This window comes from Betta splendens, chromosome 17 (genome assembly GCF_900634795.4).
Source record: "Betta splendens chromosome 17, fBetSpl5.4, whole genome shotgun sequence".
NCBI classification, from domain to species: Eukaryota; Metazoa; Chordata; class Actinopteri; order Anabantiformes; family Osphronemidae; genus Betta; species Betta splendens.
In genome coordinates, this window is record NC_040897.2 from 10,888,080 (window position 1) to 10,905,218 (window position 17,139).

The 17,139-nt window shown below is 39.7% G+C and overlaps 1 protein-coding gene across 4 annotated transcripts; it reads right to left on the minus strand.

Moving 5' to 3' along the window:
• Positions 1–1,148: 1,148 nt before the first annotated feature.
• Positions 1,149–16,924, minus strand: LOC114844474 (coiled-coil domain-containing protein 178). Of its 4 annotated transcripts, none has more exons than XM_055504040.1 (21): positions 16,773–16,924; positions 16,351–16,425; positions 14,345–14,460; positions 14,210–14,265; positions 14,043–14,122; positions 13,573–13,776; positions 13,263–13,483; positions 13,043–13,185; positions 12,482–12,635; positions 12,305–12,400; positions 11,907–12,043; positions 11,604–11,787; positions 11,007–11,069; positions 10,663–10,791; positions 10,463–10,576; positions 10,118–10,263; positions 9,816–9,975; positions 7,292–7,441; positions 4,762–4,896; positions 2,440–2,537; positions 1,149–1,405 (listed from the first exon to the last, which is right to left on the minus strand). In XM_055504040.1, the coding sequence occupies exons 2-21, from the start codon at positions 16,406–16,408 to the stop codon at positions 1,384–1,386; spliced, it is 2,466 nt and encodes an 821-aa protein (XP_055360015.1). In that variant the 5' UTR covers positions 16,409–16,425; positions 16,773–16,924; the 3' UTR covers positions 1,149–1,383. The 4 variants fall into 4 exon arrangements, with proteins under 4 accessions (XP_055360015.1, XP_028987700.1, XP_028987701.1 ...); XM_029131867.3 differs by lacking the exon at positions 1,149–1,405 and adding an exon at positions 1,896–2,337; XM_029131868.3 differs by lacking the exon at positions 1,149–1,405 and adding an exon at positions 1,896–2,337 and having other exon boundaries at positions 16,351–16,420; positions 16,773–16,919.
• Positions 16,925–17,139: the final 215 nt, after the last annotated feature.

A 17,139-nucleotide genomic window follows, 5' to 3' on the forward strand; every position in this document is an offset into this window, starting at 1 on the left:
CATGGATTTATTATCATGCTAGCTAGCCACAAATGTCAGAGACTTTCACAAATTATTATCCTGTTAAGATAAATATCTTGGAAATCAAACGAGTGTGGAAACACAGGGAACCTGTATTGTTCTAGTGATGAATTTGTGTGGCATGTTTTCTGCAGAGTTCCACATTAAAGACTCACCTGGGCAAACACTCAGTTCCAGTGTATCACTAAGCCATACAGTATGACTGAGTGACAGATGCTGTAGCTAAACTTTAAAGGAACATGTCGACTGAGGAGTACATGTGATTTCTAACTAATTAGCTAGCAATAAATAAATAAATAAAAGATTCTACATTAACAGCTACAATCTGTAGCAGAGCAGAACTGCCTGGTCCACTCTCTGTCTACCTGTTCCCTCTTGTGTGCTCCAAAACTTGGCAGCATCTCCCTCATTGATATTTTAGACACAGTAGCACCTCTCTCCACTTGCATTCTTTCCTTGACTCCATCGGCTCCATGGTTCCACTTGCTCGTGAACAAAGACAGGACGTTCTGAGTGGACACCTCCGTCTTTCGCGTTTTTAAAAAGACCTCAAAACAGAATTTTGGTTAGCCCGAGGAGACGGCACGTTGCTCTGATTCACTTGGCTTCACACCATCGATCAGAGGCGATCAGCGAAGTGAATCCGGGCGAAACGAGCCCTTCGTCTGCATGGTGGCGCCAGGCTGAAAATGAGAATCATGCTGCCTGTAAATCAGATTTTCTCAACATCTCTCCGGCAAAATATGCTTTAATACAAGAATCTTCTTAGCCTGGTTTCATGTAACTCAGAAGTCAGCGCGATTTAGCTGCATATTCCATTCTGAGTGTGGTGAAGCAACTGTCTAATGTGAAGGAAACTACATCTCAGCTGGTTAAAAGGCTTTGGGCTTTGTTCCTCCTCGTTTGGAGTAGCAGCATTTAGGTATGTGAGATTTCAGGTACGCCCGCAGATAAATGTGATGGCATCTAGTTGTGGCTCACTTTCATTTATTTAGAGGATTGATTAGATGCAACGAGGCCAGATGAATGTGCAAGGGAGGCACTTCGCTTTGAGATATTGCCATAAAGTCTAAAAGGAATATGAGTTGGACTAAACATTTTTCTCCTCAAGGCGCTTTTGGAGACCGAGTGGCATCACAGCTTTGCGAGAAGTCAATATCAAGCACCGTGTTAGTATTTATTTATCACTGTACAACATTATAGAGTATTAGTAAATTATTGGTAGAAAAATCACATTTACCTTAAAGCATTTAGTGTTTTTATGATTATTATGAACTTTAAATGCTATGGCCAGGCGTCTTGTTGTTCCTATGGTTGTTGTGTCCACACTGCCCCCTGCTGTCTCCACTAGTGGCTGAGACGTCAAATCAACATGGCAACGTCTCTGTGAGGCAGCCCCGAGACAAGGGTGACACATATTTCTTAGCAGCAGTGCAAATGCATCAAAGCATCAAGCATGAAACCACCAAAATTACAAAGAATAAATGAGAAATGAGCCGCTTTTGATGAAAGTTTAAATATTTAACAAGCCCGGTTATATTTAGTTATGAGTTGTTTATGAGAACATATTTTACTCAACTTTGAAAATCTATATAAAGCAGACATTCGTGGTGTGGACTATTAGTATGACATTGTTGATACATGATGAAACAAGAATCAATTTTCTACAAGTACTAAATGTGATTCAGTTAAGATTCCAAATTGAAAACACTGTTTCCCCAGGGTTCTTCAGAAAGCCAGTGGATAGTGCACACACAACATCCTTTTGTGCACACTATTTACCCCTGGATTGCTTCAGGCTAATGTCTCAATAATTTTCACTCCTTTCTCAGGTCCTTCCCACAAAGGACTTAACTAATGATCCATGGACAAAATGAAGCATTTAAATTTATTCATTAATCATTCATCTCCAGCTCATTGAAAATGCTAAACTTCCACAAAATTAAGATTGAATATTGAAAAGTGATTGAGGGCGACAGCTTTCAGAGAATGAGGAGAGTGGAGGAGTGCAGGGTGCAATCCCCAAAACGGGGTCTTTCCAGAGACAGTGGTCTTCACGTGGGCATGGTCAAGGTGGCTAAGGTGTACTAAGTGCTAGTTAAGGTCACAGGGTTTCACTAGTTGTAATTAGATCTTGGAATCTGGAGAAGCGTAGAATTTCTGTCAACACTGCCTGTAATTATTCTCTTTTCCAATTAATGGTGACATAGATTAATTATCTGATGAGGCAAAGCCAATTGCAATCATTCACCCAGCTAAAATTAGATCAGTCCTGACAGCAGCATGAAAGTCACCTGTTTCATTGTTATGGATTTGCTGCAAGTAAAGAGGGGGGAATAGTGAAGCGTGCTGGGGTAAGTAAGTTGTCTGGTACAGGTGAATGTCCAATTACAACGTATTTGAACTGCTAGTATCTACCCAGTCTCATCAGGATTGGCTTGTGTCTTCACCCTGGCATCATCTGTCGAGCTTTGCAGGAACACTGAGATTCGCTGAATTTCTCCCAACAACTTATCCTGTTGAAAAGGAACAAATTAAAAGAGACTAATTAAGAAAACACAAGGCAATAACACCCCACTCCTCGCGCGTACCAGACACAGCTGATGGGTCTACAACCGTGAGAGTAAAGTTACCGCCGTGTTCTTATTTTTGTGAGGAAGGAGAACAAGAGGCTCCTGGTGAACCACGTCCAGGTTCAGTGCGCTTCTGTTTTAAAAACCTCAGCATCCAGTTTTTCTATTAAAGTGCCTGGCACTGTCAACCAGCTTGGGAATCTGAACCGGCCTAGCCATGCAGAAATTCTCTGACTAACAATTATATCAGAAACAGGATCTTGGATTACTGTCTCCTGGGACTGGGGCAGTGGGCGTCTGCTCCAATCATTACTGGCCATTCAACAAGGCTCTGCACTGCTCTCTGCTGTTAGCCATTGTCAATTATGCCATCCCTAGTGTAAACTCGCAGAACACAAAGCTGAACTGCCAGTTCTGGCAGGAGTGTAACAGGATGACAGCCCACCACCACCCCCTATTCCCACCTCCCCACACTCCCACCCGCCCACCCTAGGGTTCCCCAGACTTCCTCCCCTCGCGCTACTTTTCAGCAAACTGCCATTTGGCTTCAGACTCGAGCACGCCTTAGCCGTGAACGAGTTAACCTGACCTCTCATATGTTCTGCTTGTGGGGTTAAGTGGACATGATGGATTAGTATAGGCCTCATCAGGATTCAGCCTGGTTTAACTGCAGTTACAACTGCTATCAGTTCTATTGATTCCTCCATTTCTTTCTTATAAGCCGACAAGTGATTCTTTGTGTTTAGTTGTTACCTATTCAAAAATTCCCAGTGAATCTCACTATCTGCATATTTCCACTGAATCTCTTTTGTCAATTCAAGATCCTAATATTTACATAATCATGCAGAGTGTCTGGTTTGTGATTGAACGTTGCCTTTTCCCCGTTTTAGAGAATAGACCCTGAACTGGACTGTTCATGAGAAGCCTGTTTAAAGTGAGTGCTGCCTGCTCTGATGGACCCTGTTCTGAGCTGTGACGGGTGACGATGTGGTGCGCTTGAATACACCAGCTCTTTTGTCCTTCACACTCTGCAGCTCCCTGATAGCTCCTCCCCCTGTGCCCCACTCCTCCCTGCCTTGAGCTGTGATCTGCTGGGGCCTTTTGAGGCTGGGCCGCTGAGACACGGCTGCTCCCTGTAATGTCTGGCCAGACCCATCAAAAAAACATGTCAGCAGTCAGAGGAGGAGAAACGGGAAAGGAAACCACTTAATAGTATTTTCACTAGGTGCCCCTGTGGAAAACCTCTAATCAAATCAAAGCATATTTTGCCTCTAGCATATCTGATGTAATGTCTGTAGAATTTGAATCTTGGTGAACAAAAGTAAACAACAAAAACTGTGTGAACCAGTGTGAATAGTTATGAGTTTGGGCTTCCCCGCTGTAAGAGTAAAGAGTAAAAGAGGTAGAAGGTGATCCAAAGCTCTGCTGCATGCCACCTGGCTGTGCAGTAATGCTGGACAGGACATTTCATAAAGATTCATCACTGTCCCTCTGTCCGCTTTGACCTCATCTCAAATCACAGCACAGATTAGACACCGATTATCCTCTAATTGAAGATCCTTACTTCTCAACCTTGCAGAACATGCTGCTGCTATTCAGTCAGAGAGACAGAAGGTTATTCCTATCAAAGAAGAAACCGGAGCACACATATCCTCCATGTGGTCTAATAAACTCTCAGATGTCAGGTATAAACTCCAGAATGCTCCTATTGAACGGGAAACAGTCTAGGAGTGTAATCATAATGTGACTGAAGACAATGTGTATAGAGTTATCTTAAGAGGCAGAGCTAGCCTCAGCCATGGGGTCACTGCATATGCAATCTAGCAGACACATCATCCATCACACCAGTCTGGGATCTGATGAGTGAATGTATAGACTGTGAGAGAAGCGTCTTTAGCTCCACCATAGAGAAGCACGAGAAGCTTTGGTGGATATTTGCCTGACTGCCCTAGCTTGGCAAAGAAGACACAAGGCGACTGACTAGCCGGATGAGGCTCAAACAATGCCAAGCATAACATGGAGTCACTGTAGTATGCAAGAGAATATGCTACCATTCAGTAGAACACCTAGACTGGGATAAAGGTTGAATAAAAGGATTTACCATTTAAATGAATGGTGACAGTTTGTGCAGTTTTGCAACCTGATTTACATGTATATGTACAAATACCTGGGCTGTTTTTATTTTCTGGTTGGTCTCTTGAGAAAGAGCCTGGCAACGGTCCAGTTCAGCCTGGCTGTAGAGGCTGCGTTGTTTGAAGTATTTCTCCAAAGCTTTGTGCATCCTCTTCTGCAACAAAGAGAGCTAGGGGGAGAGAATGCAGAGAAAAGGAATTGGTAAGGCAGGAGAGGAAATTAATGGCAGTGTTCAAGAAGAATGATGGAGGGGAATAGAGAAAGCAGTCAATAGCCCATTCTGCAGTACACGGGCCTGACAGGAATTTCACAGTCTCTTGGTTTCTCTGCCCACTCGTGTGCACTCATCAGAATCCAGTCACATCTGGCTGCCAGGATGGGGGGTTAATTTTCTCTAAATGCTTCAGCAGTTTTGTTCTAGCCGAGGCAAACTCTGTGACTGCAAAGCTGATGAGTAAAATATTTCTACTTCACCCAGTTTAACTTTATACCAATCCCCTCAAGACATATTTTACACATACACACAGAGTCATGAACCCCCCACTGAAACCAGAAATTATTCCTAGTCTCTTGGAAAGACATGCTGCTTGCTTTATTATTTGAACACAGTTTCAAGCAAAGAGGTTTAAATTCTGATAGATGCCATTGCTTTTCTTTCCCCTCCATCTCTCTACTCTTCCTACAAAGCTTATCATTGCTTGGCAATGTGTTCCCCAGTGCATTGAAAACTAAAGCGAATTAGCTCAGTCATCAGCTTCCGAAGGAAAGACAATAACAAGAATGCTCTTTACAGTTTACCCTGTTAAAACCCAAGAGCTAAAAGCCTCTATATAAACAAAGCTATGCCTCCATGTACAGTAGATTCAAGACAAGAGAGTGCTGCAGGTCAGCAAATACTATCAGATGTTAATTAATCGTGCAATATCTGTTTTGTTTTTATACTTGTTGAATTTTCATGAAGTAATGTGTGTCTAGTTTAGAGTTAATAGATGTAGATGTAACATGGCTTATAATCAAATTATCTATAACTGAAATACACCTATATGTAATAAAGGCATTCTTAATTCTTATGTAAATGTTGATAATAAATTCATATAAAATGGAATTTCTGAAGTAAAGCACAAGTAGCTTATAACTACACAACAGTGTACAAACAGTACTAACAAGAATTAAACTATGCTCGACCTAGATTTATATGAACTAAAGTCCTCATGAAACATTATTATGTGAGATGGTCATACTGAAAATGTCCCCCAGAACAACACTCAAACATTGTACTAGCTGTTGGAACTTTTCTTCATGACAAATTATTCTAATCCTGATACTAAAGTGTCTTTAGAGGTGTATGTGGGTAACGTCCAAATGCTAATCTAAGGATATTTAATAGATGTTTTTATTGTCCCTGTGTTGAATAGAATAAAAGGGATTATGGGGTCACCAAACACATTGTCACACTAATGTTCTGATCTGTGAAATGATCCTGATGTTGTTAAACGCACACATCTTTTGCCTCCAGTTAAAACAAATCAATTCCAATCAACTGCAATTAGTAACATATGTGTAATTGACAGAATTTACTGAGACATATAATGCAAATATCATGAAACTACAGTAAGTAGACATTTTAAATAGAAAATAGACGGACTTGAATGTATCTGAAAAACCTGATTAAATCTGCAGGGTTTGAATCTACATTTCAAAAACGTGTTGATTTTAAGCATGTTATGAAAAATGAATTTAGGCTTAGAACAGTAGCCGAGAGGCTGCTGTTGTACAAGTGCAGAGTTGAAACAAACAAAAATGGTGAAGGCTGAATCCAGAGTAAAAGAAAATCAGGCTTTGATCATGAGCGTAGCAAATCCTGTCCACAGGATTTTATTTTTGCATGCATTTTTCACTTGATAACATTCATGCAGTTAGATGAGGAATTGCTCAAGTAAAGGTATTAGTCATTTTTGGAACAAATAATATGTATTTTCCTATTGCAGGAGCAGCGTCGCTTCTTCCTGGTGTTATGGTTGTCATGTGTAATTCCTATCTGGTTAAATAGTGTCAGAAACTATAAAGATTAAACAGCAAATGCTGCTGACTTCTCACCCCCAACTAGTCAACACCATTGGTGCTATTTTAACCCTGAAAGCCAGTTCGCTGCCTCGTGCTAACCTGTGTTTGCCTCTGATGCTCAACCGGCTGACCTGGTGAACTGTGATGAAATAGGAAACCTCTAACCACCTGACAAAAACTATAAAAAGGAGAATGCAGAAGATATAGTATTTACATCTACCAGCAACCTCTTGCTTTACTCCCTCTGGAGGCAAAAATACATAACTATCATTACCTTATGGCACATCCATCATCCTCCTCCACGCAAGTTATCTCATCATTATTAGATTGCTGCAGCAAACTCCTCACTGGCTAAAACCTTCAACTTACTGCCCATATGTTCTGATGAACTACTGTATCAAGTAAAATTGCATGAGCCCAGTAATAAAATGGACATATTGTAAATACAGGAATATTTTCCTAACAATGTAAAATGTGGCAAATAGTCCTCTGAACGCTACCTGTGTGTAGCGATGGAGAGATGAGTGTTTGTTGTTCTTCCTGCTCAGAGCCGTCACCGCCTCTTGTCTGGCCTCCATGAGGACCATCTGAAGATCTTCATACTCCGCACTCAGCCTTTTATTTTCCTCCAGTGCATTTTTCAGCGCTTCCTAGACACATAAAAGGAAGAGATATATATAAAGCATTAGGAGTAAACAGTTTTTATTATTGTATAATTGTATTATATTGTATTAGATACTCTTATGCTCTATTTCAATACTTCTTTTCCCCAAAGTCTGTATATTTTGCAAAGGAACTTCAAGGCCAAGAATTGTTGGACTAAAGGTCTAAATGGCTGCTCTGATTTGACTATAAGAATGTACCTGAAATAACCATCATAGAATCAGCCCTGTATGGTGGATCTGCCTGGGTGCATCCCTGTCACCAACATATTATTCATACAACCAAAAGTGCACCCGGGTTCCTGTAACACTTACAGTGAATGTGCATTTTAAAATTGGAGCAACTCCCCTTAAAAAGTGGATTTGTGTTAGTATGATTAACAATTACCAATATGTTTGTAGAAGACCACAGCTACAGTGACACTACTGCTGAGACAGCAGGATGTATGGAACAGATGTAAAATACATAATGAATTATCACATACATCAGTGTTTTCAGAACTCCCAATCTGCCGTGTAAACATACCCAAGGAAACGAAGCAAACTGGGGAGTCTGTAATCTGTATGCAATGCCTAAAGCAGCATACTGAAAGACATGTAGTGATGCCACTGACCTCCTATGTGGGCTCAGTTTAACACTGTACAGTACATGCATTCTGCAGATGTGCTGTTAATACAGGCAACATAAATAGCAGGCATGCAACAACAGCTTCTTTCCTGGGAAATCAAGCAAATAAATCACAGTGAGCATGCGTGTCTCTACGTGTCCCCTTTTCATTTGAACAATGTCCCCAACTACTGGATGTGTGGCTGGTGAATACCTCGACTCTACCTGCAGACATAATGAAGTGTGTCTCTGCAGTAAAACTGAACAGCACTAAAGTGATGAGTTTAACCCAGCAGAAAGAGGGGCTGTAAACATGACAAATGCCTGCTATTGATTTCAGGTTTAATTACTCCATGCAGCACTGACAAAGCCCATCTGATGCTGTTGTGAAGTGTAAATGGAACAAATTACACTTCATTGCCCATAAGAAACTGATAGCGTAGGCAGTTTGCACTGTTTACTTTGTCCTCGCCACACGACAAGCCTTGATCAAATCAAAATTAGGTGCATGTATGGAAGCTCAGGCCCTCTTACATACTGTATGAGGTAAATGGCTTAATGACCAGAGTCCTAACAGGTCAGACTATTTTAACTTAATATACTAAATTCAAAATTTGCATACTTAAAAGTGTGTATGTTATACAGACACACACTGTTATATAGCTTTAGGTTATACTAACCTGTATCAATGTCTCTATAAAGAAACAGCTACAAACTACAGGCTCAGATGGGAGTATAGAATAGGGTCAGCATATTTATAAGAAATCTCATATTTAAGAGTATAACCCTTCCGCTTCATGCTCTGTGATTTCTGAACACACACTCTTCTTATTAGGTTATGCTAATGCAGACATTATGTGTGCTTTATATTGGTCCCAGTGATTAAAGTGACCAATTTTCTTAGACTTTTAGACTCTCTCTGATCTTTTTATTAGGTGAGGAGTATTGTTGTTATATCATCTTATTTTGTCAAGTGAAGAGACTAAACCCTTTTTTGCATGGCTAACTTTTATCTGGCTAATGGGAGTTGTGTCTATGAGGAAGACTTCTAATTCTTAAATTGTCTCACGCCAACAACTTCTTTAAAGTTGCTGCACTTGGATGCATGGCGGCTTAAGCTCCATTGCCTTTTCTTGTTTTGAACTAATGCATTCTTGATCACCGTTTAATGAAACTATATACCACATGGCGATTTCACATTAGATAAGCCATGTGAAACCCCCATCAGCAAAGAGGCTCTGGCTGGGGCTGATAATCCTGCAGATGAAAACCTTACAATAAATAGGGGGTTCTCTTACAAAGCAGTGTTCAAATACATGCTATTTCGTGCACAGTGTGCTTGTGTTCTCACAAGACCTTATTTTAGGCAATAATAAAAATATGCTTATTTGATATTGTGAGCTGAGAATTGACGTTGCTATTGAAAACGTGGCCTACAGGTAACAAAACAGGCACAGCACCACACCACGACATGCATCATCAAATTTGTCCAGACAAAAGACTATAACAACAGTGAGTTGTCATTTGTGGGGAAAGCACTTAAACAAGATTGACCATGGCTTGTAATTTTAATTGCACACAGCTCTTTTCTCTGCATCTTAAGGGAAGTATTGTGACAAGCAATGTGCTGACACTAATCCACAAACAAATAAACAATGAGGTGGGTTTTTTTTACAGCGTGTCTCTGATTTCACAGCATGTGACAAAGAAGTCATGTATTTACAGAGGGTTACATACAGTACAACAGTTTGTTACCTTGGTCTCTTCCATTTCCTTCTTCCTCGCTTTAACAAGAGCAGTGTGTGTCTGCATGGATCGCTGTGTTCGTTGTTGGCAGTTATTAATATCAGACTGCAAGGTGCTCATTATGAGAGCAGCTGATTTGTTTTTGAAATGCACCACATCTAACTCACTTCTAAAAAGAGATACAAACAAATACAATGACATCACTCACCTCAACATAAAAGAAAGAGTAAAAATTATTTTGTTTATATTTTTGTTTTTCCTGTTCCAATTATTAACTTTTTCCTGCTCTAATCAATTACTGCACATCTTACTCAAGTTCTGCTATGACGTCCGTCATTCTCTCTATGTTTTTTTCAAGTTGACTTGAAGCATCTTTGTATTGCTCGGTCTTCTTTGTGAGGTCACTGATCCTGTCCAGTGTGCGGTCATATCTCTCCACAGTGGCAGTGTATGAATCCTGTACACAAAACGCCAAGAAACCACATTTTATTCAAAGTGCTTTGAGCAAGTAATTATTTTGTTCAACAGAAGGATGACATGATAAATAGCGGTGCCTAGCTTGGTGCTCACTGAGCTTTACTGGGTAATCCTGACGTAGCATCTTCTTTGACTCATAAAGAAGCATGTTCTGCAAGCGCAACCTTTCGGTTTTTTACCTGTGCAGCTTTCAGGTGGTCACATTTGAGTCTCTTCTCTGTCTCAAGGTTGATTAGAATCTTCTTGTGCTTACACTCAATTGCTTCCAAATTTGCCAGCAATTTCTTGATATTCTATAGAACCAAATTATAATAAAGTTATTATAAAACTTTACTGCATTTTTGCCATTGGGCTAAAAGCAAATACTATTAATCAGTACCTCAACTTTGGCTTCAAGAGCTTTTGTTGCTGAAGATGAATCTTTAAATTCTTTCTGAAGTGTATCATAAGTTTGGGCTGAGTTCCTTTTCTGATGTTTCAGTTCTTCTTTAATATTTGCACATTGACCCTGATGAAAAGAAAAACAAGCAGGGGAGTAAAATCAAGTTATCCAGAGGGTATAACTAAGCATTTAAAACTGTCAGTTATGAAAATGATTCTGCCTTTTCACTATGAAACTTGTTTCACAACAGAAAAACGTGTAGAATCATAGTGTCAGACAGAATAAAATCATGTTTTTTTCTATTAGGTTCTACTCAGACTGAAAGTGACTGATGAATTTACCTTCAGTCGTTCCAGGGCAGTCTTCTGATCTGTCAGACCATTTGTCAGGTTCTCCATCTCTTTCTGTAAGGCAGAGAAGGTGGACTAAACATCACTAGGGAAGGCAGCTGGTAGCATTCCTCTTTCTATGGATGTTTTTGTTCTTTTTTGTTTATTGCAGAAAAGGTTTCTTAGACAGTGACTGCTGGAAGTCTTCAACCCCTTCCCCTAATAACACTCTCTTGGGCCCTCACTGCCGCCAGCCGCCTCCACCTTTTGCTTGCTGTGACATCCCTGTACGGTACGTTTGATTTTTTGCTGTGTGGTTGCCTTAAACCTACAGCATTTTTATGGTTTACTTTCCTTTTTATGCAATGCATATGGTCATATGTTCTGTGGATCTCTGATAAGAGGGCATGTAGTGTATGTGTACATGCTGGAGAACATTCCTAATGTGCTCCGCAGGATTTTTATTGACCACACAAATGATTTACTGGTCACCCAACATGCCCCTCAGTCAGTATATTTCATTCTGCTGAGCACAAAAGAAAAAATGTGCATGTGTCCAAAATTGCTGTGTGAACTGTACATAGAACATGCACATATGCTGTCACTGACCCTGGCCCTCTGTTCTTCCATGAAGGTGAGCTGCTCCTGCTCCTCCAGCTTTCTCCGAGTGACACTGTGCTGGGCTATAACTTGGGTCAATTCCTTCTTGGCCTTTTCCCACTGCTCTTCATTGTCAGTGATTTCCTGGAGCATCTGCTCCCTCTCATCACACAAGTGCTCCACTGCTTTCTCGCTAACAAAAATAAATACAAACATTACACAGCAAAATAACAGCAACACACATGAGATAACTATGTCTATAAAAGCTAAAATCCAATAAAGATGTTGCATGGTTTGGCTTTGACATTGTACCTTTTAGATATTTTTGTCTTGTAGTCTTCAATATTCTGTTCATACTCCATGTTTTCCTTAAGGACAGCTGCAAAAGCATTACGTTTTGATTGCAGCCGCTCTTCTGTGCAGGAAACCTTTGCTTCCCCATTATGTTTCTGTGAATAACATATACAGTATGCCACCGAGTGGATGCACATATCCAAAACCGCTTACGGTGCCATGCATGCGAACATTAGCATGCAGGGCTCCAGTGAGACTTAAATCTTAACCTTGGCAATTGCATGTCAAGCTTTTTCCAATGAACTTTGAAAACACATAAGTAAAGTAGCATATGCAGCAACAACATCATATAAAGATGTGCAGTAACAGAGTCCTACAGTATGACATTACTTTTGTGTTATTGAGACAACACTCACAGTTCTCTCATAGTGTTCCTGCAGTGCCATAAGTTGCTTCTCCAAATCATTATTTTGTGGCACTTCCTCTTCAATTTTATACGTTAATTGTAAAATCTGTAACAAACAGAAAAAAGAGCAATGCTATTTTTGTATACTGTTAAAAGTGTTAAAAGAAGATTAAAAATCAGACGTTACCAAGTCTTTCTCAGTTTTCTCAAGCCCCGTCATTTCAAGGATACGTTGTTTTGTGGCTGTGCACTTTTGTGACGTATCAGCAGCCGTCTTTTCAGTGTCTTCTATTTCAACACGTATGTGTTTATCAGCCATTGTCAACTGGTTGAACTCTTTCCTGCAGGTAAATGAAATGTTAATTAGTTGGTGGAATCACATACTGTAGAAACATAAAATGCATTGCTATCACGGTATGTTGCACATGATAGCGTCACAACTGACAGGATACACAATATATTGCAGCAGAATTGACTATAATAGATCATGATACCCACATAAACCTTGTATGGAGGTTCGCTCATAAACGCAAAGTTTTATTTTACAAAGAAGCGTCTTATATTAGTAATGTGATGTGCTGTTAGCTTTTGCCAGTTTTACCTATGGTTGGATAAGTGCTGTAAATACATTATGATTAAACATTTGTTAAATCATTTTATACAGTACATAAACTGAAGTAGAATCTTAATATTTGTTGTTCTTTTAAACCATGAATTTGGTTTCACAGACAATAGAAAAAACACTCACAATTTATTTTCCAGCTGATTTTTTATTGCTACCAGTTCACAGTCCTGGGACATTCTTTCTTTGCTGGCGTCCAGCTCCAACTTTTCTAATTCCTTCTGAACCATTATAAGACGACTTTGTGTTTTTGAGTATACATCATCAGCCTAAAAAACATAAGGAACATCATGGATTTTATGTTTTCCAAAGCAAATTATTTTTATAGAGAAGAATACTACGCTACCTCTTTTTGAGCAATGTTGATTTCATTTATGATGCCCCTCTGAACGTCAAGGTTTTCCCTCACAATGGGCGTTTGTTTAATGGCAAAGTCGATGTCCTCATGCAAATGCTGGTTCAACACCTCAGTGTGAGTCAGTTTCTCCTGGACGTTGTCAAGTTTCTCTCTTCTGAATTTTAGCTGCCACTTCAGTTCCATGATGTCTCTACTGCAAGCTTCATGTTCTATTAAAGGTAATAGTGAGTTAGAAGGTTTAGGGAGAGATCAAACAATATAACATATAATGATTCCACAAAACTGCGTAGCCACTTACCTTTTTGGACAGCAAAGGCATGCTCTTGTTGCTTCCACAGGCAAATGTTGTCCATTTGACTCTCCAGAAGTCTTTTTCTTTGCTTCTCCTTGTGAAGCGCTTCCTTTGCATATTGCCGATCACCTTCCAGACGCTCAATGAGATACACAGCCTCTCCGAGGACATCATTTATTTTCTTTAGTAGTGGTGATGATGAACAATTTTCTGGGGTATAAAAAATTTAACATTGTTTCATAAACAACAGACTAGACAAGTTAACAAACATTCCCCAATGCAAACATGTGGCCAATTACAACATAAACCTAGAATCTTAATTCTAAGTAATCTGGACTCAATTGTGATTTAAAGCTTTTTTAAACTCTTGTATGTTGTTCTGCTACCTTTATGTGCCAGTGTTGAGAAATAGGTAAAGTGTTCAAAGAATACAGTATCTTCCTGGAAATTTGTACGGAAAAAAATTATAAGTTCACCTCTTGCACTAATTGCAATTCCTTCAACAAACAACTCTGAAGAAGTCACCGATTCTGTATCTGAGTCTCTGGACTGAAATCTGTTGAAAAAAAAATCAATCTCATGTCATACTTTGGCATCATACAGAAATATTAGAAAACATAAAATGAAAGCCACCAGACTTCACCTGAATGTTCTGCTGTCTTTCTTGTCTGGGTTGAACAGTGGATGATACTTTCCATACTAGTTAAGGACAAAACATAAACAATTTACTCATATTTCACATTAAAAGGGTTTTTGATTGCACATGATATTAGTTCACCTGTTGACACCAAATTTCCACAGTCCTCTTCATCTCCCGAATATGGTACATAGCATTGTTGACACAAGGGGAAGGACTGTTGAGCAAAGCACCTCCAAGTTGAAGATCTGTTGGAGCTTAAGAATTACAAATTATCAAGTTCAGTTGATTGGAAATGCATTCAGCTAACCCTGACTCTGCCTTTATATGAATCTCAACTGTATTCAAGCTTCTGAAACCTAAATGAAAGCTCCATTTAACCATACCTGACTACAGGGAAAATATATATAATAATTTGATAAGACAATGTGTCCTACTTGAATAGGTTCATTCTCTAAGTAACAAGTAAAGTGTTTGGCTGTGGAACATGTTCTGTAGATTTTTACTTGTGATGTGAATACGGTCAGAATGACTCCATTCAAGTCACTGAAAAAGCAGAAACCACTAACTTGATTATTTGAAGACAAACCCAAAGGCACAATTGTTAGTGGTGAAAGTACGCCATCTGCTGATGAAGGTGGTAAAAGAGAAACAGCAGCGGATAATTCTATAGCAGATGTCAGAATTTAATTTAATTATACAGTAAGTTCAGTATCACAGATATACTGTACATTATTACATGCACATGTATAACATTCTATAAATAATTCTCATTCTCCTAATTCTGTGACCTGTGGATTATACATTAGCAAGAAATTTGAAGCGTATGTTGTAGACAACTTAGCATTTCATACATATACATATACAATATATAGTATTAGGATTTCGGGGTGTATTTTGAATAAATGCATAATTCCAGGGCCGTATTACACAGGTATTGGACCCTTAACGTTTAACATTGTTCTTGGTTTGCTTGGTTGCGGTGGTGTTTTAGGGGATTTAGACACTAGAGAGACACAGAAGGCAAAAGTCAGACAAGCATCCCACCTTGTTTTCTCCCATATCAACTGGATTAAAGCTTGGTGTTTAGCAGGAGGATCTGTTAGTTCATGATTCAATAAGGATATTTTTAGCTGCAGCTTGTGAGATCTGTGAAACTCGGATGTCCGTTGCCTTAGAGTCTGTGAAAAGTTGGATGAAATTGGCTTCTTTGTGTTCAAAATCCTTTTAGAAAATGTTCCTTTGTAGCTGTAAAGGTTCTCCAATACATTCATGTCGACAAACTGTGCATTCCTAAAAAGAGGCCCAACCATATACAAACCCACAATGGTAGATTTTGATGTGATGCGCACCAGCAGGTGTTTATTAGGTACAACATCAAATATACATAGTGGTTGATTAGCTTTTTAATTTAAGTTCTCTATTACATACACAGAATGAAAGCACAATCAAATCCAAAATGGCTTGTAAAAAACAGTAGTCTAAACAGGTACAGAAGATAACAAAATATACTGTGAACCCGCTGAATCTTTCTCCCCTGAGGAGCGTTATCTCGTCACTATGCCCCATTCATTAGCGGAAGAGCCGGCAAATGAGCTGAGTCAGATAATAGTGGAACGGGGTCGAGGGAGAACTGAAGGGGGCCTGAAATGAATGCCATCTGTTGCTGGGCAGTTTAGATGAATAATACACGCTGAAGGAACCAGGTGGGGCAAGAAGGTATATATCAGCAGCAGGCGGAATTAGCTGTAAATCATGCTGGCAGAGCGTATTAAAGTCACAGAGCCGCCCCGTGCGAGTCTTCAGGACAAACCCCTGGCTTTTAAACACTGTGACTGTGATTGTGCAGATGCTGTGGCTAAACAGCATTGCGCATAACATGCCACTATACTGATACTGAATAACCCCAGCGTCTAAGTGTTAATAATAATTAATAATAATTCAAATAAAATAAATAAATTAAGTACATCATCGAAATTTCAGCTAATTAGTTGAATCAATTAAAAAATGAAATGTACTTAGTAGATACTTCAAGGTGCTACAACCACTACTGTAACTTTCTACTTCACTCTGTGTACTTGTACCATTAGTGTTTAGCAGGATGCTAGCCGTGACCCAGCTAGCTCTGCTAACTGAGCGCCTCTTACCTTGTTGACTGGGTGGTCTCTCCCTGGACGGGTGTCTGATGGGTTCCACGTCTGGCATAGCTGCAGCTTCCTATTCTAAACAATGACAACATACGGGGTAGAGCTCGGCTACAGGGTGAAAGAGTTTAGCTGCGTCCAAGAGTCAGAAATGTCTCCAAAACTAAAGCAGAATCTCTACACACGCTTCCTGTAGTTGTAGCCTTGAAATTTGCCGCTAAACTTTTGGGGAAAGTTGACGAAAGTAGCGCAAACGCCGGCGAAAGTTGCAAGTGAGCGAAGCGTGTGACTCGTCTTTTAGCTAACAGTAAGTTAGCGTTTAATTAACAGGGCTAATAAGAAATTAATGAGCTGGGGGGGTCGTTGTCATGGCAAAATATGAAAGCGACCACTGTCTGCTTGTCGACTGTGTTTCACAGCGCTACCTGTTTATAGTCTGCGTGATGCGTGTCACCGCCGTCCTGGAGAAACTTGCCGTCTATTTACGTTTCCTTCAAATTAAGCTACTGAAGTTCCCGTCAATCTTCTGCGGAGGTTGCCTGGCAACAAGGGGCTGCGCTTGGAGAGACTGAGTTGCGTTCACGTGCATTAGTAAATGTCCGTGTTGTTTTTTTTGTCTTCACTGTGAGGTGTTTCTCTCGATTCATACAAAGATCGTATTTTGTCATATAACAAAAAAGTCAACTTGACCGAACGATATAATCCACGTGAACAATACGTGCATGTGTGACTTCATATATATGAAGATTTTTTTAAAAAATCATTAAATTATAATTACGAATTGATACAATT